At 36.9% G+C, this 27,237-nt stretch overlaps 2 protein-coding genes across 3 annotated transcripts in view; one reads left to right on the top strand and one right to left on the bottom strand.

The window, feature by feature from the left end:
* The first annotated feature begins 5,177 nt into the window (after positions 1 to 5,177).
* On the top strand, positions 5,178 to 7,265 carry sec61g (SEC61 translocon subunit gamma). Its single transcript, XM_067435332.1, has 4 exons — positions 5,178 to 5,336; positions 5,920 to 6,025; positions 6,799 to 6,901; positions 7,110 to 7,265. Exons 2-4 carry the CDS (start codon positions 5,932 to 5,934, stop codon positions 7,117 to 7,119), a joined length of 207 nt encoding a protein of 68 aa, XP_067291433.1. The 5' UTR covers positions 5,178 to 5,336; positions 5,920 to 5,931; the 3' UTR covers positions 7,120 to 7,265.
* Positions 7,112 to 27,237, bottom strand: part of tpk1 (thiamin pyrophosphokinase 1) — an 85,558-nt gene continuing 65,432 nt past the window's right edge. Inside the window, exon 8 of one of the 2 annotated variants that reach the window (XM_067435331.1) lies at positions 7,112 to 7,482. In XM_067435331.1, coding sequence (XP_067291432.1) covers positions 7,343 to 7,482 — 140 coding nt within the window. In that variant the 3' untranslated portion in view covers positions 7,112 to 7,342. Of the gene's footprint in view, positions 7,483 to 25,539; positions 25,737 to 27,237 lie in introns of those variants that run through there. The other variant, XM_067435330.1, reaches the window with a different exon arrangement.

Below are 27,237 nucleotides of genomic sequence, written 5' to 3' on the forward strand. Positions count from 1 at the left end.
AGAACCCTTCTCTCAGGGGTACACATGCTTCCTCTGCATGTGTAACTGCACGTTTTTGTGCAGTTTTTCCGGATTTGTGCCTTCAGGCGGGTGTGTTACATAGTTATCATAGCTATCATAATCCAGTGTTCTGTATTTTGCGTACGTGAGTTTTTGTTGTAGATGGCTATTGCTACGCGTTTAGCTAGAATACAAAACCAACCCATTGGGCCACTGAATCTGCATTAACGACAACAGATGGGGAAACAGCCTTAGTCCTAATGGGTTGTTATCATGGCTATCAAAATCCAGTGTTTTGTATTTTGCGTATGTGAGTTTTTGTTGTAGGTGGCTATTGTAGATGGCTATAAAAAAATAAAATAATAATTTGTGTACTGTGCTAATTAATTGAGACTTCTTACAGCTCTTACAGGTTGTTGGCCTTATTTGTTTCGTTGCTTCTATGCTCTCCCCTTTTTTGTAAGTCGCTTTGGATAAAAGCGTCTGCTAAATGATTAAATGTAAATGTAAATGTAATGCACGTCAACGCAGACAAGGACGCAGAAGTATAAATGAAAATCGACGCATAGCTGCATGGCGTAGAGGCTACGGCGCAGGTCCGACACTGAAGTATAAATCAGCCTTTTAAGGCGTAGGCTACACTTGACACAGAAGTGAATGGCGGATGTAGACTAGCCTGAATTTTATTCATACTACTACCTATATTCATACTATATAGAGCGAAGTCAAATTCAAATGTAGAAAGTACCTATAGACAGTATGCGATTTCGGACGCAGTGATATGTTTTTTCCATAGACTGTAAAAAATATGGACCTAGTGTCCGTGACGTCACTGTAGGTTTTTGAACAGCATTTTTGAAGCCTAAAGTCGGCTGTTGCCATTTTGGCAGGGTGTCACTGCCGGATAATTAAAAATGGGTAAAGAGGCGGGATGTGGGTGTAGCTTAGGTGCCTAGTTACTGAAACCCAGAGGTGGACAGTAACTAAGTACATTTACTTGAGTACTGTACTTAAGTACACTTGAGTACACTTGAGTTTCTGTACTTTACTTGAGTATTATTTTTTCTGGAAACTTATGATATTAACTTCACTACATTTGAAAGACAAATATTGTACTTTTTACTCCACTACATTTCTATCAAGGTCCTCAAAGTTAAAAGTCGTTTCTGTGGCAGCTCTGAAAGTCAGTGGATGATTTTTTCTTCTTTAAAATGTGTTTGGGTTTCTAACAAGGAATCACTCTTGTAGGGTCACGTGAAGTTCAATGATTTCACAGCATTTTTTGAGCTCTGATTTATAGTTTAAAGCAAAATGGAAGAAGACGGGTGTCAAAATGTTCATTTTGGCGAGTATTCACATAAACAAAGTTGATTATGCATTATGTGAAGGTAAACAGTTGGAGAATATCAGATGTGTATCAGTGTATTGGATCCGTGCATTCTGCCTTAAAGTGACAGCAGCTTTGTAAAGGGCTTTGTAACTTATACAAGTATTTAAATTAGCTTAAGTTAGTCGTATGCTAGTATGTCTGATGGAGCATCACTGACTGGCTTAAACCATCATGATGGCATAGTGTTTATTTATACAACAATAATAAAATAATGCGTTGACATAAAACAGGAAATTTACTTTTGATACTTAAGTACTTTTGAAAACAAATACTTCTGTACTTTTACTAAAGTAAAAATCAGTTTTTAGAACTTTCACTTGTAACAGAGTAATATTTGACCAGTAGTACTGTTACTTTTACTCAAGTAATAAAGTTGTGTACTTTGTCCACTTCTACCCATCCAGCTATTGCTCAAGTGGCCATTCCCTTAATTATGCAGAACTTTCAGGCTTAAAATATAATTTTAATGGATGACTTATAAAAAGTTCACCCTCTAACAGTTGTCATGAAGGGCACAATTAGCTGTATAGACCAAAACCACTTTTTGTACCAGGCTGTAGATACAGGATATAGATTTGACTCCCTTTTGGAGCCTGTCTCTAGAAGCCAGTTGATAAATTTCCATATTTTTCCAACATGTCCTTTCAAGGGTTCCATAGAACTAAAAAGGTTTTCAAGTGAGTTTCTCGGTGGAACACAAAATCATTTATATATAATTTCCCCCCTCGGCCTCATCTCATATATTTTTTCCATCACCATATCCCTTTAGATGCTACACATAAGAATTTTTTTGTGGGCAAATGAAAAAGCTGTGAAATATAATTTTTCCTCCATCTAATGATTTTCATAACCAAGTCGCCTTTGGAGCTTTGTAAACTTAAAGGTGCAGGGTGTGAATTTAAGCGGCATCTAGTGGTGAGGTTGTCAATTGCAACTGCCCACCACTCACCCCTCCCTTTTGAAGCACACAGAGAAGCTACGGTGGCCGACACAGGACAAAAATGTTGTTGTCGGAAAGAGAGCAGAGTAGCTAGCGCACTGTAGAGCAGTTTGTCCGTTTAGGGCTAATGTAGAAACATGGCGGCGCAAAAAGGCGAATTCACTGTAAGGGGACCTGCGGCGTATATGTAGATATTAATGGCTCATTCTAAGGTAATAAAAACATAACGGTTCATTATGTAAGGTCTTTATACACCCCTGGAAACATAGTTATGTATATTATATTGCATTTCTGTCAATAGATCCTCATAAATACAACACACTGCACCTTTAAGCCTTGCAATTCTAAAGAAGAGATTATTTGGTAACACTTTATCACTTTACAGTAAGGTATCCAATAAGTTAACATTATTATTAACTAACAATGAGCGATGGTTTTAAAAATGAACCTGTTCAGTTCCTATTAGTGCCGGACCAAGAAGCAGTGGTGGAAAGTAAAGAAGTACAAATACTTCATTACTTTACTTAAGTAAATTTTTCACGTATTTGTTGTACTTTACTTAAGTAGAATCAATAGTGCATACTTTTTACTTTTACTTCGTTACAATTTGCAGCAAATATTTTACTTTCTACTCCACTACATTTCTACAACGTTTCGTTACATTTTCTGATCAGTTTCAGGGCTTGAGATTAAGGTTTGTTCGGATAATTAATGCATAATAATAGACTAATGTATGAACTGATGGTTGCGCTGTTGACAATCGCTGCCTCTCGAGGAGAAATGGAAACAAACCAACGCCACTCGTACAGAGAAACTCAGTAAATACTGCAGTAAATATTCAAAATGTGAAGGTTTTTATATTTCATAACGTATAATACAGTTAAAAAACATCACATGACTCGACCAAGAGTGCTGTTTTCCTGAATACCATGACAATGTGACACTGATTTCATGACAGTTCCATAAAGAATTAATTAAAATTAGTCACTTACATTTTAGATGCAATATAAACTGCTTTTGTTCAATAACAGATGCCAAAATATTCCCAAGATCAGATCATGTTTCAACATTAGAACCACAACGCATCTCACAGCAATAGTGATAATGAATGATTCAGCGTTTGAATAAATCGGTTGAATCAAAGATTCAACGACCTGTTCCTAAACGACTGCCTCATTTATGAACGAATCAGCCGTTTGAACGAACCGACTCAATGATTCACTCATTAAGACCTGCCGCCACTTACTGGTAGTTTAGTTTCATGTTTAAACTAGGGCCGGGACTCGATTAAAAAAATTAATCTAATTAATTAGAGGCTTTGTAATTAATTAATCGAAATTAATCGCATTTTAATCGCATATAAATATTTGACCTGAGAACAATGAGAAGTAATTTTTCACATGTATTTTTAGTATACCATTGAATAATGACTGAATACATAAGCTTAATCAACAAAATATTGTTTATTTATTTCAGTCCAGCAGACCAGCGCAATGTTTGCCATTAAGTTTAGCAAAAGCATATTTGTGATATTTGAGGCTCGATGTGCTGCGGTGATACGCTAACTCCTTGTTGTATAGCTTGCACACAACCCTGCTCTTGACGACGCTTCCATGCTTTCGTTTTTTAAAACAAAATTTCCCATCCACGGGGCCAAGCAAAGCAGTCTCATCAGCTTCTTCGTTCATGTTCACTCATGCCCTGCGTCTCAATCAGCTCCCTAGTTCCCTAGTCGGGGCACTGATCAAGACATAAGTCAATTGGCTGACTCCCTGATCAGTGCCCTGACTACTGAACTAGGGAGCTGATTGAGACGCACCCATGTTGTTGTCGTGACTCCGGAGCGCTAGTTGGTGTTCCAGTAAAATCGGTCCGTCGAAACTGATTTATTGAAAAACGTTCCGCGGTGCAAAAATAAATGCGGTTAAATTTTTTATTTTTTTTGCGTAATTAATTAACGCGTTAAAGTCACGTAATTAATTAATCTTAATTAACGCGTTAAAGTCCCGGCCCTAGTTTAAACATTCTTTCCAACGTTTCTTATTGGATTAAAAATATATAGTTAAAACAATCTCATAACATTATTTAATGCAGTTGTAATTTGTCAGTGTAAATTATTTAATTTAACAACCATATAGCATTATTCTAATTGAATTTATTGATTTAAGAATATAAAAGGAAAGCTGAAGCATATCCTATATTTAAGATTAATCCTCATAAATATGAAGCTTATGAATACATCAAAGCTGATGAAAATGTTACTTCTGAATATTGATATTTAACTCTGCAGATCACCTGATATTGTGAGTCAGAATGTAAACTTGGCAGCAGATGATAGGCACAATTAGCCTACATTACCCCAAAACTAACTTAGTTAAAGCACCACTACCCAAACTGTTTTCTTCTTTTTAATTATTAGAATATAGACATTAAGAGAATAAGTTGTTATACAAGTACTTTTACTTTTAATACTAAAAGTACATTTAAAATCAAGTACTATTTTACTTTTACTTAAGTAGGATTGTCGTTGTACTACTTTTAATTTTACTTAAGTAAATATGGCTCTGGTTATTTGTACTTTTACTTAAGTATTCAGTACTTCCTCCACCACTGCCAAGAAGCCTATATCTCTATCTAATTGATTTTAATAATGTATTAGTAATGAAAAAAAAGTGAACCTCAGCAAATGAAAATGTAAACTATGTAGAAAAACCGCGCAAATTCGCTTCATGTATAGCTATATATGCCAGCAACCCTCACGACACAGACAGAGACCGATAGATAGATGACAATGATGATGTGGACAAGTCGCTGCGCTCTAAACTCCAGTCGCTAGATGGCAGTGAGAACGTCATTGAGCGCAGGAGTTGTGAGCTAGTGCGCATGCGTCGCTCTGAACGCTGCGTCAGTCTTTCCGCAGTTAAATCTACGTGGCGTAAGACACAGCCGAGTTAGGTTGTTACATCCAGCTGAGCCACTGCTTATTCCTTTGATTTGCCAACACAGGTAAGTTTATTTTTGTCTACTTTGCGTTTTTAGACATCTACACTGGTATTAAGTAAAGAATTTAGCTTTAAATAAGGTTATACAGTTTACTCACGACGTGTCTGTTTTGATCGGCGAGTTTCAGGGTAAACAATTTCTGACTGATCACACACATACGAACACTTTCATAACCTTAGTTAAAAAGTACTTCGCTTTTGGTTGAATATGTTCTAATGATTTTATAGATCACGATTACATAAACATTTACAGCTGTTTCTTATCCAGTATAACGTGGGCAGCGTTCAGGCTAACAGTGCTAAGAAGTCAAACTGTAGATTAGTAACGTTAGTCGAATTCGTTATTAAAGACTTGTGGTAAGTTAACTAAGTCAGGAATGTAACAGCTGCTTCCTTCAGAGGAGACATTTTAGAAACTAGCTCTTGACATGATTCCTGTGCTTGGGTTTCGGGCGGAGGGTTCCAATCAATTCATACGTTATCGAAATTAATGTTAAGTTATAGTGTAGAATAGGTAAGTGGTTTATGTGAGATGTGATTTGTTTCGTGTCTTTTTCTGTGAAGTTAATGTTCTGTTCTGTGTTCAGCATCACATCAGGATGGATCAGGTCATGCAGTTTGTGGAGCCTAGCAGGCAGTTCGTCAAGGACTCCATCAGGCTCGTGAAAAGATGCACAAAGCCCGATAGAAAAGGTATGTCCAGTACATTGTCTTTGAATTTCAAAGATTTGATAAGCACACATTCAAGGATAACTGACGTTAGAATTTATAATATAAAAAACTATTCAAGGGCTGGTTTCACAGACGGGGCTTGGATTAGGCCTTAGTTAAATTAGAATGTATTTTTTTTTTTTTAAACATGCCGTCAAAGGAAATACATTACTGGTGTGCATCTTTAGCCAAAATGATGGCACTGTTTTAAAAAAATGTCAGTTCAAGTTACTTTGAGACATCTCAAACATTCGTCTGGGACTAGTTTAAGCCATATCTGTGAAAACTAGCAAAAAAAGTACATTTAAGAAACAAATGTTACAACCAGAGGGTAGTTTCAGTGTAAATTTATGAAATAGTTTCTGCTATGGAATGAAGGAAATTATGAAGGTAATTTTATTTAAATGAATGCGTGTGTTTCACAATTCTGAGAAGTCAGAATTTATATATAGGTACATGTACACACAAAATATAGAGAAACAAGAACCATAATTAACTTTTTTTATTATTATTCTGTGGCAGAAGATATATAAATGAAATGCTAGTAATGCTTAAAAATACTCAATTTGTATTCTTTTACAAGCCTGTGTTCTTAACTGTTATGTTGACTGAGTTTGTTTTCAGAAATATTAAGCTAACTTTGCCTTAAGACTATATACAATCTTTTATTTGTATTTATTGAGCATATTTAACATGTACTTGATTTTCATTTAATTATGAAAAAGTAGCTTAATTCATTTTTCCCTTCTGTCTAGAATTCCAAAAGATTGCCATGGCAACAGCGATTGGATTTGCCATCATGGGCTTCATTGGATTCTTTGTCAAACTCATCCACATCCCCATCAACAACATAATTGTGTAAGTAATCCACAAAAACACAATTACCAGTTTAATTCAGACATTTTATTGCTAGAATTGTAAAAAATAGTTAATTACAAAAATCATTACATGTAATCTACTCCAGTGCATTTCAGCTTGATGTGCAAATTGCCTTTGTACTGATGCTTTGTGTCCAGTCTTTGATTTACTGTGATTAAAGCAGGAATATCATTTCTCTTGTTAACAGTGGTGGTTGAACCAGCTGCACTGTGAAGCCAAACAGACCTTCGGCTGCCTGAAACCATGTTGGATGATGGACTGAATGCAAACATTTGTATAAATCTTGTTTTTTGTGCGTGTTAACATTTATATTTGGCTGTTAATAAATCAAAAGGATACACTACTCATTGTCTTCATTGAGGTGGAAGGTTGTTGGTGGTGAAAAAGGCACTCTTAAGTATTGGTGCTCCATTGCTTTGTTCACAATCGCTTAATTCCCATGCTCCATAAAAGTGGCTTGTCGGTGGCAACCGTCACAGGATTTCTGCCCTTTTTGGGGTCGTGATCCTCATAAGTGTTGGATGTGCTTACAAGCTGTCCAAAAGCCAATATCTGATTGTCTAAAAGAGGAGAGAAAAGATAAGCATGGTTTTATGCAAGTCCCAAACAGTTAAGGCCCTTAACATCTGAGGATTTTCACATTTAAGGTTAAGAGAAGGGTGGGAAGTAGAGAGGATAAAAAAACGGATTCTTTGTCTGCAAGTGTCAACCAAAAGCTGTGATGAGTCCGCCCACTGTGGTTTTAATTAAATTGGCCGCCCGAAGCCTCTCACCAAACCCGCTGGGGGTGCTTGTGAAAATGTTCTAATGAGTGAAGCGAGAGAAAACATGCCCTTGCGTAACCTGGTGGGAACGCCGCTGTTTTCTCGGTCTCTGGGTCTCTCCATTCAGTTGAACTGCTCACTGGAAACCCCGAGCAGCAGCGGTGCTGTAATCTGGGTGCCAGACAGAGTTCAATGACTCTCACTTCAATGGCCCCAGCCATCCAGCAACAAAAGAGTACATTTCTCTTGATCACCGAACATTGCTATTCCTCTCAGAGAGACCCAGGTGCCACACAAAGAGTTCTACCTGTTGGCTGATATGTGACCAAATTAAATCATTTGAGGCCAGTGAAGTGGAGGGGACTGATTATATGGAATTGGAGCACCAGTCTGGTTAAGTCTATGGTGTGCATTCTTCAGCAACAGCTTTTCATGAGGACTCTGATTATTACTGCCATTGAAAGATATGGTGAAAATAATGGTGTGCGGCTCTGAAATCTGCTTTGATTTTCTAGGCCTTTTAAGAAGTTGGTCTCTGCTGGTCTGAAAGTGAGATCATACTGACCCCCAGTGGCAAAACTAGTGTTGTTCACATATACAAGATGGAAAAAGTTTGACTCAATACCTGTACTAAAAATACAAAATGCAATGCAGCCAAAAAAATAACAAAAACATTTAAAGGAAACGTTTTTTTTTAACACATGAAAGTAATATATCTACAATGTATTTCAATTTTGATACAAAGACTGTAAAGCAACATTCTAAAATATTTTTTTGCTCGCTAGGTGTATAGATACACCATGAGATACACACACTACAAAGGACATTATAAATTCTAGGATGTCATGCACAGCATATCCTAAAACAAAATGATTATAAACACAAACTGTCTCTATTTAAAATCCAGACCCAGAATCCTTTAATTGCCTATGCCGAAGAAGACTTAATTCCACTGAACAGCAAATACGCATAAACATTAAACACATGAAAATTATATTTCCCCTAGAAAATTATCCAGTCGAAGCAAGAGAAAGCGAAGTAAACAAGCCACTAGCTGACGCTGGGTGAGCTGTTTTACTCGGAGGCTACCGAACCGACTTCAAAGTCTAAAGAAATATCACCGGACTTCAAAGGCAGCGTGACAGGAGGAAAACAAGCAGAGACGGCATACTTCAGTCTGTCTCGAGTGATCAACTATTCACAATGGGCTCCTCCAGTTAATCAAGCACACCACACTGATAATTAAGTCAATTTCAAATAAACAATAGCTGGAGAGATCTAAACACTGATAACCTTGACTGAACTTCGCAATTAACTACCACCCCCGGTTGCTGCTGTTTTAACAGACGCACATTTAGTGAGTAAAGGATAAATAGTTTCATCAAACGAGACCTAAAGCGGTGTCTGGTGACATCGTGCAGTTCATAATCTGACCAGTGGTGGCGACAAAGTACTTTGAGATACGCTGTTCATCTTCAGCAATACATAAACAGTGTCTTCTTGCTGAAGACAGAGGCGCCTTATATTACTTATTTTCGTTAACTTTTTCTTATGTTTCACCTAATTATTTTCAGAACATCATCTTAAAAATCTTAAAAGGCATGTGGGATGCATTTTTGTGTAGAAAAGGTACACAATGATCAATAAAAGTGGTTAATCTCACAAAGCATATGAAATTCATCAATTTTACAGCCGGTATTTTTGTGTGTGCATTATAACAATTTACCAGTCCCAATTCCCTTAGTTGAAATAAATAAATAATTAAATGAAAATGTAAAAATACACAAGCTCTCATTGTTGTAAATATATATATATAAAAAGTAACATATATGCATACATATATAATTTAGATATTTTTTTCTGGCACATTTTACCAATTCCAAACCACATTAATCCTAATAAGTACAATTTATTTTGTATTTAATAATTTATAAGTGATATATGATTGTTCATGGAGGGTGAAAATGAAAAATACCTTATATTCAGGTGTGCAGAATTTATTAGACATGTTTTCTTATACAGATAAAATGAGCAAAAAAAAAAAAAAAAAACCTTTCAAAAATGATTAAATGCCCATGAAAAGGATACAATACTAATGCAATACTAGACATTGCAGTTAAGGCATGACCATTGGACAGTGAAATGCTCATTGGGTCAGCAGGTTCAGACAAAAACCGTTGGTGAAGAAAAGACACGTTAACTGCAAAAGAATTAAGAATTAAGGTGAAGATTTAAGTGTGAAACCATCAGGAAACCTTTTGTCTCCAACTCCACCATTTTCCAGAACTGCAACCTACCTGGAGTCTCCAGAAGTGCAAGGTGTCAGGATCTCAGAGACTTAGGTTAGGTTAAGCATTCAAAAAAATTACCCCCACTTAATAAGAATCACAAACTGAAATGTTATAAAATATAAAGGATTTTTGTGAATAGAGGAGACTGTTTTTATAGGCTTTATAAACAGATAGGTTGAGTGACTCTTGAAAGACCAGCATCACATCTTGTACCACTGTTTCCGGACAGTAAGTTTTGGAAGTTAATTTTTAATCTCTTATCCTTAAGTCCAAGAAGATGTACATACGGACATATTTTAATACAAAAACATATTAAATCAGCACCAGGTAACTTTTCAACCTTCATAATATATTTTCAAGACTCTTGTTATGATACATCTACTTAAAATAGGTTGAATGACACGTCTGCCATAGCCTGATGGGGTCTGTATCGTTTTTAATCGTACTTTTAAACTTCGGGTTTCGGGTAGTAACCCGAGAACAAAAAGAACTACAAAATTCGACTGCTTTACGGCATATACGTCACTTCCACCAACACCCACACTTCCTTAAATTCAGACGTGCGTGCCCAACTTTGTTCGTCGGATAATATAGTCATGTCCGAAGCAGCAGAGACATATAAGAAATAAAAGGTTTTGTTGGAGGAAAGCAATAAGAGGAAATGAAAACGTGATCGGATTAAAGGCAGGACGAGGATCAACATTGGACCAGCGTTTGCTCGTTGGCGTGAGCTGAAGGAGGCGTGCCCGACCGATGCTGTCCTGCTTGTTACGGTGATTACCTACCACTCAAACATTGAATTGAAGTATCATATAGATTCTGTAAAACGGTAACCAATAGACTACTATAATAACGCTGGCTTGTAAACATGAGCATCGCGATTATTTGGCGTTTGAAAAAAATAAAACCCATGAAATTATATTCACATGACATGCTGAAACATATGCCACTGACTGTACCTGGGATGAAGACATTTCACACGCGACGCCAGAAGAACACCTGCATGTGAACTCCTCCTGCAGTGTTCAGGGTAACTGTTAGTGCTGCACCAACCCGCGGGCCGCTTTTATGAAGTTATTTGGCCCGCCCCGCACCACTGTATATATTTTTACAACCCGCCCCGCACCCGCGACCAATAAATAGACATACAGGGTCCGCGTGTTATGAGACGACCCGTGCATTACTAGTTCAGGGCTATCAGGGCTGTCATGTCAACAAATGCACGCGCGATGGCATCCCCTGTTGTAGGATGACAGATCTTACGACAGTAGTTGAGGACATTATTTTTTCACAACTGCAGGGGGACCCCGAGAGCAAATGTTACCCAGTGTTGCTTTAATACATACATGCATATACATGTGTGTGTGTGGTATCTATATTGTCTATATATATATATAGCTTTTTGTGGTAGCCTACAAGAAAATGAACTGTGTCAAATTCACTAGCAAGAAGGAAGTCAGCAGTCTTTATTAAAAAAAAGGTGTTTAATGAGATCCCTGACCTCTCAATGTTTTCTTCATCAAAAGTATGCTGACGAGCGACAGCCAAGGTTAGCCGACGACTGTGATAGTCGCCACTCAGATGAACAGTGTTCTGCGGAGGTGTGTGTGGCAACATCTGAGAAATAGACAGATGGGCCTTGAGGCACAGACATGAGCAGAAACTCAGCCTCGAGTGAAACACTTAGCGCCAAGTCACATTACAGCAGCTTCATTGAAACCTCTTCATGTAGGCATACAGGAAAATAAACATAGATATGATGAAGTGGTGGTAGGAGAGTCTGATGTGTACATGAATATTGATATGCTTTCCTCTTAAAGATAAAAGTTCATTATTAAAATTCATGGCTCCATGAAGAACCTTTAACATCCATGGAACCACTGAAGTTTCTTCATAGATTAATTTTGATTAATAAAAGACATATTTTTTGTTCTTGTTGGCTCAAAAAAAACGGTTGTTTTCTACTATGTTTCTTTGCAGTTGTACTTTTCACTAGCATTCAAAAGTTTTAGGGTTGTTATATAGTGAGGAAAATAAGTATTTGAACACCTTGATATTTTGCAAGTTCTCCCACTTAGAAATCATGGAGGGGTCTGAAATTGTCATCGTAAGTGCATGTCCACTGTGAGACATAATCGAAATTTAAAAAATCCAGAAATTACAATGTATGATTTTTTAACTATTTATTTGTATGATACAGCTGCAAATACGTATTAGAACACCTGAGAAAATCAATATTAATATTTGGTTCAGTAGCCTTTGTTTGCAATTACAGAGGTCAAACGTTGCCTGTAGTTTTTCACCAGGTTTGCACACACTGCAGGAGGGATTTTGGCCCACTCCTCCACACAGATCTTCTCTAGATCAGTCAGGTTTCTGGCCTGTCGCTGAGAAACACAGAGTTTGAGCTCTGGCTAGGCCACGCCAGAACCTTGATATGCTTCTTACAGAGCCATTCCTTGGTTATCCTGGCTGTGTGCTTCGGGTCCTTGTCATGTTGGAAGACCCAGCCTCGACCCATCTTCAATGCGCTAACTGAGGGAAGGTGGTTGTTCCCCAAAATCTCGCAATACATGGCCCGGTCATCCTCTCCTTAATACAGTGCAGTCACCCTGTCCCATGTGCAGAAAAACACCCCAAAGATTGATGCTACCACCCCCATGCTTCACATTAGGGATGGTGTTCTTGTGATGGTACTCATCATTCTTCTTCCTCCAAACATGTTTAGTGGAATTATGACCAAAAAGTTATATTTTGGTCTCATCTGACCACATGACTTTCTCCCATGACTCCTCTGGATCATCCAAATGGTCATTGGCAAACTTAAGACGGGCGTGGACATGTGCTGGTTTAAGCAGGGGAACCGTCCGTGCCATGCATGATTTCAAACCATGACATTTTAGTGTATTACCAACAGTAACCTTGGAAACGGTGGTCCCAGCTCTTTTCAGGTCATTGGCCAGCTCCTGCAGTGTAGTACTGGGCTGATTTCTCAACTTTCTTAGGATCATTAAGACCCCATGAGGTGAGATCTTGCATGGAGCCCCAGTCCGAGGGAGATTGACAGTCATGTTTAGCTTCTTCCTTTTTTTAATGATTGCTCCAACAGTGGACCTTTTTTCACAGAGCTGCTTGGCAATTTCCCCGTAGCCCTTTCTAGCCTTGTGGAGGTGTACAGTTTTGTCTCTAGTGTCTTTGGACAGCTCTTTGGTCTTGACCATGTTAGTAGTTGGATTGTATGGGGTGGTCAGGTGTCTTTATGCAGCTAACGACCTCAAACAGGTTTTAGGATAATAAATGGAGTGGAGGTGGACGTTTTGAAGGCAGACTAACAGGTCTTTGAGGGTCAGACTTCTAGCTGATAGACAGGTGTTCAAATACTTATTTGCAGCTGTATCATACAAATAAATAGTTAAATAAATCATACATATTGATTTTTGGATTATAATTATTTTTTTAGATTATGTCTCTCACATGCACCTACAGTGACAATTTCAGACCCCTCCATGATTTCTAAGTGTGAGAACTTGCAAAATAGCAGGATGTTCAAATACTTATTTTCCTCACTGTATTTACATTTTTTTAAATGTTTTTCAAAAAAAAGTATCTTATGCTCACTGCATTTATTTAATAAAAAAATACAGTGATATTGTGAAATATTAAAATTTAAAATAACCGTTTCCTATTTGAATATATTTTTAAAATGTATTCCTGTTATTTTAAAGCGGAATTTTCAGCGTCATTACTAATAATATGCTCATTTGCGGCTCAAGAAATATTTTGTATTATTCTTAATGTATCTTCCGCCTTCAAGTCTGTAAGCTTTTTTGTACAAGCTTTTTTGTATCATCCACAAAAGTGCAAGTTTGATCAGCTAGAAAAGTAATATCACACCTCAACAAGCCCTATCACTTAAAGTATCATTCATATCTGTCGCACAAACTGTGCAGTGCAGGTAAAGTTAGGTTTCAAATCTTTAACTATAAGACTGAGCAATAATAGTGATAATAACCTTAGCAAACACCCCTAAGCCTTTAATAATAAGTTTGCTATTGTTGCTTATTTTGTCAAAGGAACCAACAGGGAGAACAAATGTTTGCATCCAACTGGATCTTTACCATTCCGCCTTAATATTAGCATGACTAAGGCTTCAACACAAAGCTGATCCTCAGAGCATCCAGGAAACTTCATTAGCAATCTCCTCAGCTCGATTACGATCGATATCTGATGTTGCGGCAGGAGCAGAAATGAATGCTTCGCTGTTTTTGATAACAATGAAGATGTTTGCATGCAGTAATTGCATTTCCAGAACCAATGTACTTCGCTTAAGTACCCAATATTTACAAAGCAAATTACACAGAGTCCCAGAGAGGAACCGAGTCGAAAACACGCTATAGCCTTGGGGCTGAGTCACTGTCGATAATTTTGAAGCAAAAACGGCACTTTTATGCCCCAAAAACTCGTCTTGCTCTGTGCTTATCGTGTGAGGTGAGCTGTGCTGCTGTACGAACCATCTGGTGGGCATTGATAGCACTTCTATTAAATGTTTATGGCTTCATTGGAGGAAGGTTACAAGGCTGAGGCGACGACACAATGCTAATTCAACCTTCACATGAGAAAGGCTCTGCTGTCTGCATTTCCCATAGGAATATGACAGTTTGGACCCACGTAGTTACATCATTTCCTCCAAAACAGAGGTGCTGACGTGGCATCTCAGCAACACCAATCATAAAGAACCTCAATTTAAAACAATAAAAGCTAGAAAATGCAACGCAGCATGAATTCATGCAGAGAAATGAAAATGATTCAGTTCTTTTGACATAAAGCACCGTCTGAAGAGCGCAGGCTGTGCCAAGGTTATACATTCATGGTGTTTTAAAGTGAAAACAAAGAATTAGTCTAATTCACCCAGTAACAAACATAGATTTTGTCTGATATTTGGATTTCATAATGGCTATCATCCTGCACTCAGCGGTTATTTAAAATGACTAATAAAACATTTCTTATGAGAAGGAAAATGTGTACAGGAATAAATGTGACAAAAAGTAAAATAAGTTTGTCTTTTACACTTTGGTGGTGGAAGCAAGACCTTTTGAAAAGATGGTACAGAAATTTCACACATAAATCAAGGTGAAGAAAACGAACTAGATTTCGTTTCGAAAATACAGTGTTGTTGTAGGTGGTTTGGGCACTCTACCGCTCTTCTTAATGTTTTTGAAGGACGTCTCCAACGCTTACCAAGACTGCATTTATTTGATACAAATTACATTATTCAATTTTAATATTTTAATATTTTATCTATTTTAATATAATTACAAATGCAATTTATTCTTTTAAAAGCTTAATTTTCATCAGCCATTACTTCCGACTTCAGTGTCACACAATCTTTTAAACAATATGCAATATACATAATATGCTGGTTTGGTGCTCAAGAAACGTCTTATTATTATCAATACTGAAAACTATTGAAGCTTGACACAGAATAAAAAATAAAAGGTAAAAGTGATTTTTTTCTCACAATTGCGTAATATAAAGTCTGAATCGTGTAACAAAGTCAGAATTGTGTAATAAAAAGTCTGAATTGTGTAATAAAAAGTCTGAATTGCAAAATGTAAAGTCAGAATTGTGTAATATAAAGTCTGAATTGCAAAATGTAAAGTCAGAATTGTGTAATAAAAAGTCTGAATTGCAAAATGTAAAGTCAGAATTGTGTAATATAAAGTCTGAATTGCGAGTTCTAAACTCAGAATTGTGTCAAAGTCAGAATCAACTGATATAAAGTCAGAATTGCAAGATATAAAGTCAGAATTGTGTGTCAAAGTCAGAATTAATTGATATAGTCAGAATTGTGAGACATAAACTCCCAATTCTTAGCCCTGCTGCTGAGGCTGGAAACCTGTACATATTTCTATTCTGTGTAGCTGATTTTCAGGCACAGTGCGTGTCATAGGTGTGAGGGAGAAGAGAAGAGAGAATCTGGAGTATCTCTCTCAAGAGTCTTAGAGAAATCCCACCCTCGATGGTCGAGTTGCCCAATGGGAATGTTGGGATTTCCCAGCGGGAAATTCCTGTGTGGGAGATTTATGGCTCTTTGTTTCAAGCAAGATTCAACGGGCCTGTGCCCATATATACTCCAATTAATGCAACAAACACACACTGCTTCCTATAAGGAAGTGACATACTTCCTATAAGGAGTGTAAGTTGTGAAGTGAGCATTAATTTGATAGGAGACACGACATATAAGGTTACATTAGCTAGCAAGTTGTTTAAAAGACATGCATAAGCAAAATAATAGCCAATAGCAAAACTCAATTCTAAGTCAGAATTATAAGTTATAAAGTCCAATTCTGAGGGTAAATTCTGACTTTTTTTTCTCAGAATTGCAAGTTAATATCTCACAATTCTGACTATATCTCGCAATTCTGATTTTATATCACACAATTCTAACTTTATAACTCCTGATTCTGAAAAAAGTCAAAATTGTGAGATGGAAACTCACAACTTTGAGATAAAAAGTTGCAATTATCGTTTAAAATGTTTTATTCTGTGGCGGAAACAAGCTTCCACAGGTAACGGTACTCGCTATCGGCAAGTACTAAGTGTGCAAGACACAGCTAGTGACTGACGCATGAGATGGATTCTTTTGGCTAAACCACCTAGTTACTTCCAAGTGATGACGTCACAATGAATTGAATTGTTAACATGATTAACAGATGGATGTGTACTGAACCTTTCCAAATCTAAAGCACTGTAAAGCAGCTCCAAGAGTTGAGTATTTACTCTGGAAAGTGCTGTCAATGTCATTCAAAGCTCTTTTATGAAAGGAGGACTCCAGTGATTGTTTTAAATGTCTTGAACCAGATAAAAGGAGCTCTGTTCCGTTTCTTTAAACTCACAAAACCACTCACACCTCCAAAGCTTACGCACACAGAAGCGCAAACCGGCACATATTTGTAATTTCAAAGGATTTTCTTCAGCCCCAGGCTCAGATTTCTCTACTGCCTTTTGACATCATTGTGTTTTTTTTATATCCTGTCTCACAGCATCTCAGATAGTGTGTTTTTTTTCCCTCTTTACACATTTCCCAACCCTTAAAAGCATCATTAAAATTCACAGCAACGATGTTGTGTCTCACAGGGCTAAGGAGCACATTAGTGAAATGGGAAAAGACACTTCTGGGACTCCTACAAGCACGAGTCCCTCTGAAGTCATTCTTGCTGGGGATTCGCCCTGCTATCCGTTTGACAGCTTAATATTAAAAAGCTCTACCCGCTACCCAGACGCTCTAACAATCAGAGTTATGGTGTGCTTTAAAACCTGCTGAGTCATGCTCACTTTACCTTAACAGTGAGCATAATGTGGGATTGCATTTAGCCCAGTCTGAATGAGTCACCGCACTGCGAGAGTGTGAGAGAGAGTCTGCTCTTTCCTGATCTGAACAAAACCTGTCAGATGATTTTTGATGGAATTGAAGCTCTTTCCCTGCTCACAGTCATTCTGATATGCAAATGAGAATGCAGAGCAGGACGCTTTGTCAGGCATTGTTCCATTAAGAGACCTGACATCTTTCAAGACCTCAAAAGAAGCTTTTTGTGCAGTGGGAAGACCATTTGTGCGTAAGTAATTGCATCTGCGACACCTTCCCCCTGGATTTGATGTGCCACAAAATAATGACATGTAATTTCGGTTAGTTTATTTTGTCAGTTATAACTGGTATTTGTCCTGTTTTGACCCATCTACACCCAGGCAAGCAAGTGGAATTGACCAAAATCTCTGAGCTACTTGGCCCAAACAATGGCATTGTATCACCAACACATGTTCACTTAATAATCCTTGTTCGCTTTCCCATGTGACCTCGTGAGCCAGAGTAGCTCATTTGTTCTTATTAATCGCCCTGGGTGGGGAGGTTATGATTTCAGATAAAATGATTTAAAACAGTTTTCTCTGACTGAATGGGTACTTTTGCCAATTTTCTTCATGATTCAATAAAAGTAAAATTTTTAAGGTGTTATAACATAATATATAAAATAATAATAAATATTAATAATAAAAATACATTAAAGAGAAATAAATCAAACCTCAATTAAAACTTAGGGCTGAGTATTAACACATTTCAAAATTCGATTCCGATTCACAAGCTTGTAATTCGATTCGATTCATATTTCATTAGATTATTCAGGATTTTTGGTACAATACATGGCACATTTTCACAAGGAAAATAAATCTCTTAACTAATGCTGTAAACTATAGGAGGCGCTACAATGTTCCATTCATTGATCAACTGAAAACAGGATGACTAATCAATTCTTGGGATTTAAAGGTGCACTATGTAATTTTTCCGTCCGCTAGAGGGCGCCTATTCAAAACAAAGGCGTTTGATGAAGCCAGGTTTGTGCGCAGAATCCTGGGACATGTGGTCTTCACCTCACAGCCGGTGGAAAATAATCGGGTTAGGACTCATGTTGATGGATGCGGTTATTAACATTACTGTAGTACCGAGTGTTGAAGAGCTGAGCAAGGCCACTGGAGAGATTGTTGCGCAATATATGGCTGTAACAGCGGGACTTTTATTATTACGGGACACAGTCACGGGACCATTTCCGCTTTTCCGGTCATGAGTATGAGGTAACGCAGTTCTGTTTATCATAATCGACACATTTAAGTATGTTGATTGTGACGTTACTCTGTGCGTTCGCTCAGCGGCTGCTGTGACACTTGTTCACACTGCTAAGAGTAAAGCACTTCTGCCAAATAAAATCGGAACCTGAAGGTAACGCAGATATGACACAATTGACAGGCGACTCAATCAGACGTCCCGGTTCCTTGGTTAAAATAGCATTTTTTTCACAATTTACAAATAGTTGGAAACATTTGGGATATTATAAGAACTCAACTGAACAAAATATATTACACTGGCCTGGTGGTTTTGGGGTATTTTACGGCAAAAATACTACATAGTGCACCTTTAAGAATCTATACAGTTCATAAAATGAGAATCGATTAAAATCGAGACATCAATATTTTTAACCCAGCCCTATTAAAAATGTTTAAACATTAAACATTTAAAGTTACCCTAGAATGATTTGAAACAATGTGTTAAATTGTTCTCTGATATCTACATAGAGGGTATGTGGCTTATTTAAGGGCAAAAATTGTCCAGATACAGTTTTACAGGTCCATTTACAACCCTATAAATTGTCCCTAGGATGTAATGCTCTGTTTTTCCTTATTTGGAAGGGTCATGAATATTAACGTTGAGCTCTGCTCTGATTGGTTTATATCAGCCGCTCACAGCAGTTCAGTTGTTCAGCTCGTGAGTCCTGACTGTCCTGACAGAACACAGACCTACTAAATGAAACTTTAAGCAAAACATCTCAAATGGAGATTGATAAAATGCAGCTTACTTGTTTATTGGTGTTTTCAGATCATCCAAGCACGAGAAAGAGCTTGCGTTCGTATGGTTGCCAGATTTCAGGAATTAAATCCCCCAAACAGAGCTTTTCTGTGAAAAAAAACGTATGCTATCCGGTGTTTTACCTAAACATGTCCAATCTGGCAACCATATGCACGCAAGCTCTCTCTCGCGGGTGGATGATCTGAAAACACCAATAAACAAGTAAGCTGCATTTTATCAATCTCCATTTGAGATGTTCTGCTTAAAATGTGTCATTCAGCCTACATTTTAGATTTGCCTTTTTTCGTCAACGATATTGCATGTTTATATAACGTTAGTCACAATGTAGGCAAACGTTACACAGTGACTGTGATCTAGCCTAATCTGAAATAAAAAAGGCAAAAACATCATAGGAAACACCATACTTCAGTTCTCAATAATATAAATATATAACTTATATTTTTACAAAATGAATAGCCAGGTCAAATGACTATCGTTTTAACTTATATGGTGGAAAAGGTGACGTTAGAAGGATCGAGTGAACGATCTAAGCAAAGTATCTACGGTTGTATTTTGTAATACAAAATAATATTACCCTTTGTCATTAGACACACTATTTAGTTTTGTGTGGTACTTGGAGTTTCCTATTGTTACTGTACTAGCATCTTGTGTTATCTAGACAATACTGTCTCTCTAAGAAACTTTCAATTTAATCAGAAATGGTTTAAACAGTCAATAAGTGGATAAATCACTACTTACTGCTTGCAGGAATACAGTTGTTATTGCCACTTTCTTCAGTTTAAGACGCTGAGTAAAGCTTTCTTGAAATGGGCCGAACAAACAAACGATCTTGAATTAAATTGTTGTGGTATCGGATTATAAACATCAACCATGACTGTTGACATTTTTTATCTGTGGGAAGGGTAGAAAAGTCTCCTGCACAGCCTGGAACATGAAGTGTGTCCATGCGAGCAGCTTGTTTTGATGATTCGCTCCCATTTCAATGCACATGTTTGGACAGATGCAAATGTTGGGGGTGTGCATATAAATGATCCCCAACGCTTGCGTCATGGTTGGGTTTATGTTGTGAAGCACTTTTTTTTCTGTGGTGTTTTGGATTCACAAGTTTTACATAAGAAGTAGGAGGCAATGGTGTTTGAGACTCACAGTATGTGATGTCCATGTACTGAACTCTTATTATTTCACCATGGCAAGGTCAATTAAATTTTTCATTCTAGGGCACCTTTAACAACATAAATAATAAATAAATAAAATATCCCAATAAATGTGTGTAAGTGAGCATGCATTTTCAAATGCATTATGCAGATAGTGATTTCCAAAGAGTTTGGCATTGAGCTGTTTTTAATTAAAATCTAAAGGAAGGAGACTAATTACAAAACAATCCCCTTTCCTGGGTTTGACTTTGATCTGCACTCCATAAATTTTCATATATATTATGACAGTTTGATTAGCATCTCCATGAGCAGCCTGGAGTGAAGAATACGCAGCAGTTTGATAATTTATTAGAAAATATTGAATTTCATTTGTCATTTTTAAAGGATGACCTGGAAAGTCAACCAGCTGTAGGGTGATTATGGCAAACCTGCTTTACCTCCAAAATCCTATAAACCCATCAGCATAATTTGATCCATGAAAACGTGTTTAATCGGCTTCTCAATTCCCAAAGTATGGGTTGTGTTTTAGGGAGCACTGACTGTACTGAAAAGAGTCAGAGACAAAAAGTTTCCACCGTCAAGCCAGAAACAGAGATTAGAACCAGCCTTTTATATCCATGACCCTAAAAGAAAACCTTCAAATGACCCACTTAAAAACACTCCACGGCCTGCATGTGCCCGCTCGGTCTCAACGGGACCTGTTGGTCAGATTGCACTATAAAGTATCAAAGGCCAACCTTGCTGTTATCTCCTCCCTCAGCTTTTCTCAGCCGACAAAACACTGAAATCAATGAAGTTGGCTTGTTTTGGCCTGTATTGACAAAAAAGGACTATTTTTAGAGGACACATCAGAAAATGAAAGCCAGAGAGCGTAACAGCACACTGTGTCGTCTTGTCCATCGTAAGTCTAAATTCTAGTGGTGACCTTATAAACTAGCCTTTTATATTTTCGAAAGAAATTTTTAGTGGTTGCCATTCAAAAGTTGGTTGCTTATAAGCCCAAATCAAGAGAGTTCACAAACAAATATCTGTATTTGGTTCCGCGTCAAAAAGGCACATAATTGGAGGCATTATTTGTAGTTCTAACAATTTAACCTTGATGAAAAAAACATTATTTATTTACATATTTTACATTGTTGCAGCACCTCTCTTTTTGAGGCAATTTCCCTTAGTAACTAGTCTCTTAGTAACGCTCTAATCTCTCTAGCCTCTCCTTCCTAAAAGCGCAATGTGCTCAGATTGGTCAGCTGGACCAGCATGTTGTGATTGGTCAACTGATTTGAGAATTTTTTCGGAAATGTTTCAGGCCTTACCATAACTGTTTCACCACACTAATAACTAACTGAACCAGCCCCCCCAAAAAACTAAAGACTACAATCAAGGTGTTTCAGGGGGTTCAAAATCAGTGCTTAGTGGTATAGAGAATAACTCTCTTTTGAGTGGATTTTTTGCAGACCTTTTTCATGCTCAAACAGCAACATTACATACTACAGAAAGTTGAAAATGTCAAGCATGATAGGTCCTCTTTAAAGGGGTCATGAACTGAGAAATAAAAATTCCTTTGATATTTTGTCAGTTATAACTGGTATTTGTCCTGTTTTGACCCATCTACACCCAGGCAAGCAAGTGGAATTGACCAAAATCTCTGAGCTACTTGGCCCAAACAATGGCATTGTATCACTAACACGTGTTCACTTAATAATCCTTGTTCGCTTTCCCATGTGACCTCGCGAGCCAGAGCAGCTCATTTGTTCTTATTAATCGCCCTGGGTGGGGAGGTTATGATTTCAGATAAAATGATTTAAAACAGTTTTCTCTGACTGAATGGGTACTTTTCCCAATTTCCATCGTGATTCAACAAAAGAAAATTTTAACTTATTACAGTTATTCTTAATTATTGTTAAGAAAAAAAATTAAGAGGAACTAAATTACCATCAAAACTAACTAAAATAATATTGTATAAACAAAATGGCTGAAAATGAATTATAGTTTTAAAATAATAAAGACATTGAAAAAAGAAACCTAAATCTAACAGTGACATTAACCCCTTAACTGTCATGGTCCATTGGTGGGACGCTTGGCGCTCTTTTTTGGATGGCCCTTTTTTCGTATCCTACACTTTAGTAATCATCATAAATTACGAACTTCCGATAGCTTACGAACTCAAAATTCATCCTGTGAAAACCGTTTTGAAATCGGACGTTGCATTACCATGGAAACGGCACTCAAATTTCTTCGAGCAGGTTCATTCCCCTAGTGGGCGGTGTCATGTTTCATATTACAAAATGTATTTTAACTACTTTATAATTTAAATATTTTCTAATCTTGATAAAACATATCGTCGGAAAGGTCAGAGTCTCAAATTTGTGTGATATCAACTTTAAATTTGGAACACAACTTGGTTAGACATATGACTTTGATTTTATAGTAATTTTAGAGTCAATTTTTTAAAAATATATATTTTATATAAAATAATAAATATTTAGTACAATATTTTTAATTTACAGTTCATTTAAACTTCCATAACTTTTTCATACTTTCATATTTCAAATTGCTTTCACTTCAGCAATAATCTGCCAAGTATTTTCTTTAAAATACGACCAAACTGATCTCCAATGCATTCTTGAATTACAGCCATTTAATTTTGTATAGTGCATTTTCATGTCTATTCTCAAAAATGGGTGGCAGTTAAGGGGCAAAATTAAAATGACAATTAAAATATATTAAACAGAAATAAATCAAACCTGAATTAAAAATTAGGGCTGGGCAAGGGTATTGACAACAATTTCACAATTCAATTCGATTACGATTCACAAGCTTGCAATTCGATTCGGATTTGATTCAATATCAATTATTTTGGATATATATCAGGTACAATACATGGCAAATTTTCACAAGGAAAATAAATCTCTTAACTAACACTGTAAACTATAGGAGTCAGTTGTAGCCTATTAGCCTACTATAATACTGAAGGTAAAAATTTGCATTGTTGCTCCCTTTACAATTGCTGAAGCTGTCAATCACACAGCACAAGTTTATCTGGATACTTGCTCTTAATGTATTTACATTGTGTTAGCAATGTTTTTTATGGTGAACACATTCGTGAGAGTGCAAATATGGAGTTGCAATGATAAGATCACAGCATTCACGTGATCAACTGCTCGATACTAATCACTGCAACCTTAAATGTCATCTCAAAAAGATCTAAATATAATGCTATAATCAGCACATTTCATGATTCGTTAATAGATGTAATAGTAAAAAAAAGTATTAAAAGTCTCCGAGAGAGTTCCACACGTAATACTTATTTCAAATGCAATGATGTTAGCCAATCACGGCAGTGGCACAGCAGACACACCCCTTCAAAATCAGAGGGCTAAAATCAGGGTTTAAATTGTGACAATCTTGTAAAAATCCTATTAACATTACAAGTGCACCTCAGGAAACAAAAAATAATTTGATCATGATCCCATTAAGTTGCACAAACATAAGACTGGATAAGACATGATCAAGCACTTGTATGGTAAATCCGCTGAAACAGCTTTACTCATAATACATCACAGTATTACATCTCTCACTCTCACCATGGAGATACTGCAAATCTCCGGTGCCACCAACAAAAACAGTGTTTTTTGTCTTGGTAAAACATCAGCACAGCATGCCGTGAGAATAGCTGCTCGTGTGTCCATCTGCGCGGGGAATATAAATCCTCTTGCGTAAACGGCCTTTGCTTCTATTTCCTCCCCAACACTCTCTCATTTCATACGTGCGAGCTAGCACACATTCAGAGACGTCTCCCATGTGTCTCAATTTCCTCGTACATCTATACTAATGTTTCTAGCCATGCACCCCTGTCTACACAGGAATAGCTAATGTTTGCATGGTTTTCCTCTCTGCGGTCAGTCCCTGATGCAGGTCGATCTGCCCGAGATGGAGTAGAGGTATCCGAGACCCATTATTCCACACGAATGAGCTTCATGACTTCCAACCTACAATCTCCATGTTTTCTGCTCTAGAAGGGGTGACAGATGAACTGCTGTGCATAGCGACTAGAGCAGTGAGAGAATGAGCTTCTTGTCATGTGCACAAATGTTGTATTTGTGTAAATGTATGTGTGTGAGGCAGGGCTCAACAATAAAAAAATAAATAATTCTCCCTGGCCCAGTCACAGATTTTTACCTTCCCAGTAGATAAAATGATACATTTTATTTTTAGCAACATATCTTTATATGTGTCAGGAAAAAAATAAATGTACATTCCATTGACAATATGATGCAGAAGGGTCTTGCATTGCCTGAAGAAAATATAAAACAGCTGACTGTACATTATGACTTATTACACAGGTACTTGCTAAATAAATAAATATGGATTGGAATTGATTTTGTTCTTATAATTTTATTACTATTGTATTAATGTATAATGCTAAAGGCTGCCTGGAAGGAATATAAACCAGCTGACATAAATGATGTCTTATTACTTTTCAAACAAATTAATAAATACTGATTTGAGTAAAAAAATAAAATAAATACAATATTATTTTATATGTGTATTATTTTATGCATGTAGCTAAAAGCTGCCTGAAGGTAATATAAACCAGCTAAATGCACATTTTGTCTTATTATACCACAAATAAATAAATATTTGAGTAAAAAAAAACAGATTATTTTATTATTAGTTTAACTAACTAAGTAAAACAGATAATTAAATAAATAATTAAATAAACATTTCAGTTAAAAATATTTTTATTTAAAATAACTCAATAAATCAATATTTCATTATTAATTTATTTTATACCGCTAAGAAAAATAGTCCATTGCAGAAAACAATTTGTTTAAAAAAATTAAGAAATACCACAATAATACAAATTATTTTTAAATTATGAAAATAAATATTTAGAATGTCATTTATTATTCCTAATAATTACTCTTTGTCATGTGACTGTATGTAACGATTTAGAATTCTCTTGATCTTTATATCTGCATTGGATGTCAAATGTTGCAATGACCTCTTAGTAACTGATAATAATTATTATTATTTCTAATAAATCATGGGATAAGCTGAATAATGCACTGACCCAAGAGTCTCTCTCCCTGGCCCTAGTCCAGCAAGCCATGCTTCCTGTTGAGGACTCACTTTCTCTCGGACAATCTTTATTCTCTTCTTTGAGACACAGAGAGGTTGAGGGAAAAGCTAAAGAAAAAATAAAAGAAAGTAGAGAAAGAAAGAAAGAAAGAGACAGAGAGAGAGAGAGAGAGAGAGAGAGAGAGAGAGAGAGAGAGAGAGAGAGAGAGAGAGAGAGAGAACGAGAGAGAGAGAGAGAGAGAGAGAGAGAGAGAGAGAGAGAGAGAGAGAGAGAGAGATTAGTTGACGAGAGGGAGAGGGAGTATAAGAGAAAGAGTGCAAAAAGGAGACAAGCTGTCCTTTCATACCTGCAACGAAAAAACACACTAAATAGATTCTGTCCTTCAAAGGTCTTTATGGTAATAACTGAAATCTGACAGCAAAGCTATAAATGCCCCGCTTTAACCACAGTAATCACAATAAATATTCACATTGACCGATCTTCTGTAAAAACACCCTACCGACAACTATTCTCCGTCACCCTGCTGAGAAGTTCATGGTCATTTATCTTATAGGATTGTAACACGGTTTCAGTCGGGATGACATTCTAGATCTATCATATGGTAAACACAGAGCCAAACAGCATATTATGGTATATTATAAAACTGTGACCCAGCTTCAAGGCCTTCATAGCCAAGAGTGACAATCACTACTGTTGCCGAGGACAGCACGTGAAGAGCACATTTCAGAGTATATAATAAAAGAATGTCTCTTGATTTCCTCTTGGGAAAGTAATGAATGACATCATCCAAAATAGGACTGGATAAAAGAAAGGAAAGCAATATTACTTTCACCAGAAACAGTTAGTGGCATTAGCTTTCAAATGGTCGAAATGTCAAGCTTTTGCCCATCCGCTCTCAGTTACACAAACTCACGCTGAGGCGTTCTAAGAAGAACAGCGTGAAGTCCTTTAAAGATTCACACGAACAGATGGAAGTCTGTCCCCAACCCTTAATTTTCAGCTTCCACTACCTGCAGATTTAATCCACCCTCAACAAAGAAACACAAATACAAACACAACCCAACAATGTCAATGGCTGTAAAGCTTATTTTGATTTTACAAAATGATCTTTGATAACGCGAGTCGACTCGCATACCTCCGACCGCCGGAAACTATACAGTTACTTTAGTCTATAAAGTTTTAAATATGGATATTTTTCTTACACAAACGCGTCACTTCGCTTGGCAAGAAGGTCTTTATTAACCCCCTGAAGCCACGTGGAGCAGCTATATGATGGATAGATGCACTTTTATGGACTTCAAAAATGACATAACCATTCACTGCCATTATAAAACTTTGAAGGGCCAGGACATTTTTAATATAACTCAGATTTTATTTGTCTGAAATAATAATGTTATATACCTCTAGGATGACTTAAGGGTGAGTAAATTGTGGGATAATTTTAATTTTTGGGTGAACTAACCCTTTAAGTTCCCTCAAATTATGTGTACCGTGGCAAGCTACAGTTTCAAACGTTTTTTTTCTGCATGACAGGCAGTTAAAAAAGGACATTCAACAAAACAAATCAGCAACAAAGTGACAGCCAAACTCATTACCTGCCATGGGACT

The sequence above is a fragment of the Pseudorasbora parva genome, chromosome 24, assembly GCF_024679245.1.
Source record: "Pseudorasbora parva isolate DD20220531a chromosome 24, ASM2467924v1, whole genome shotgun sequence".
NCBI lineage: Eukaryota > Metazoa > Chordata > Actinopteri > Cypriniformes > Gobionidae > Pseudorasbora > Pseudorasbora parva.

Excerpts from the sequence above, each read along its gene's own strand:
- sec61g (XM_067435332.1), top strand. The coding sequence starts at position 5,932 with ATGGATCAGGTCATGCAGTTTGTGGAGCCTAGCAGGCAGTTCGTCAAG. Across the intron at positions 6,026-6,798 it reads CACAAAGCCCGATAGAAAAG|AATTCCAAAAGATTGCCATG; the intron begins GTATGTCCAGTA and ends CCTTCTGTCTAG.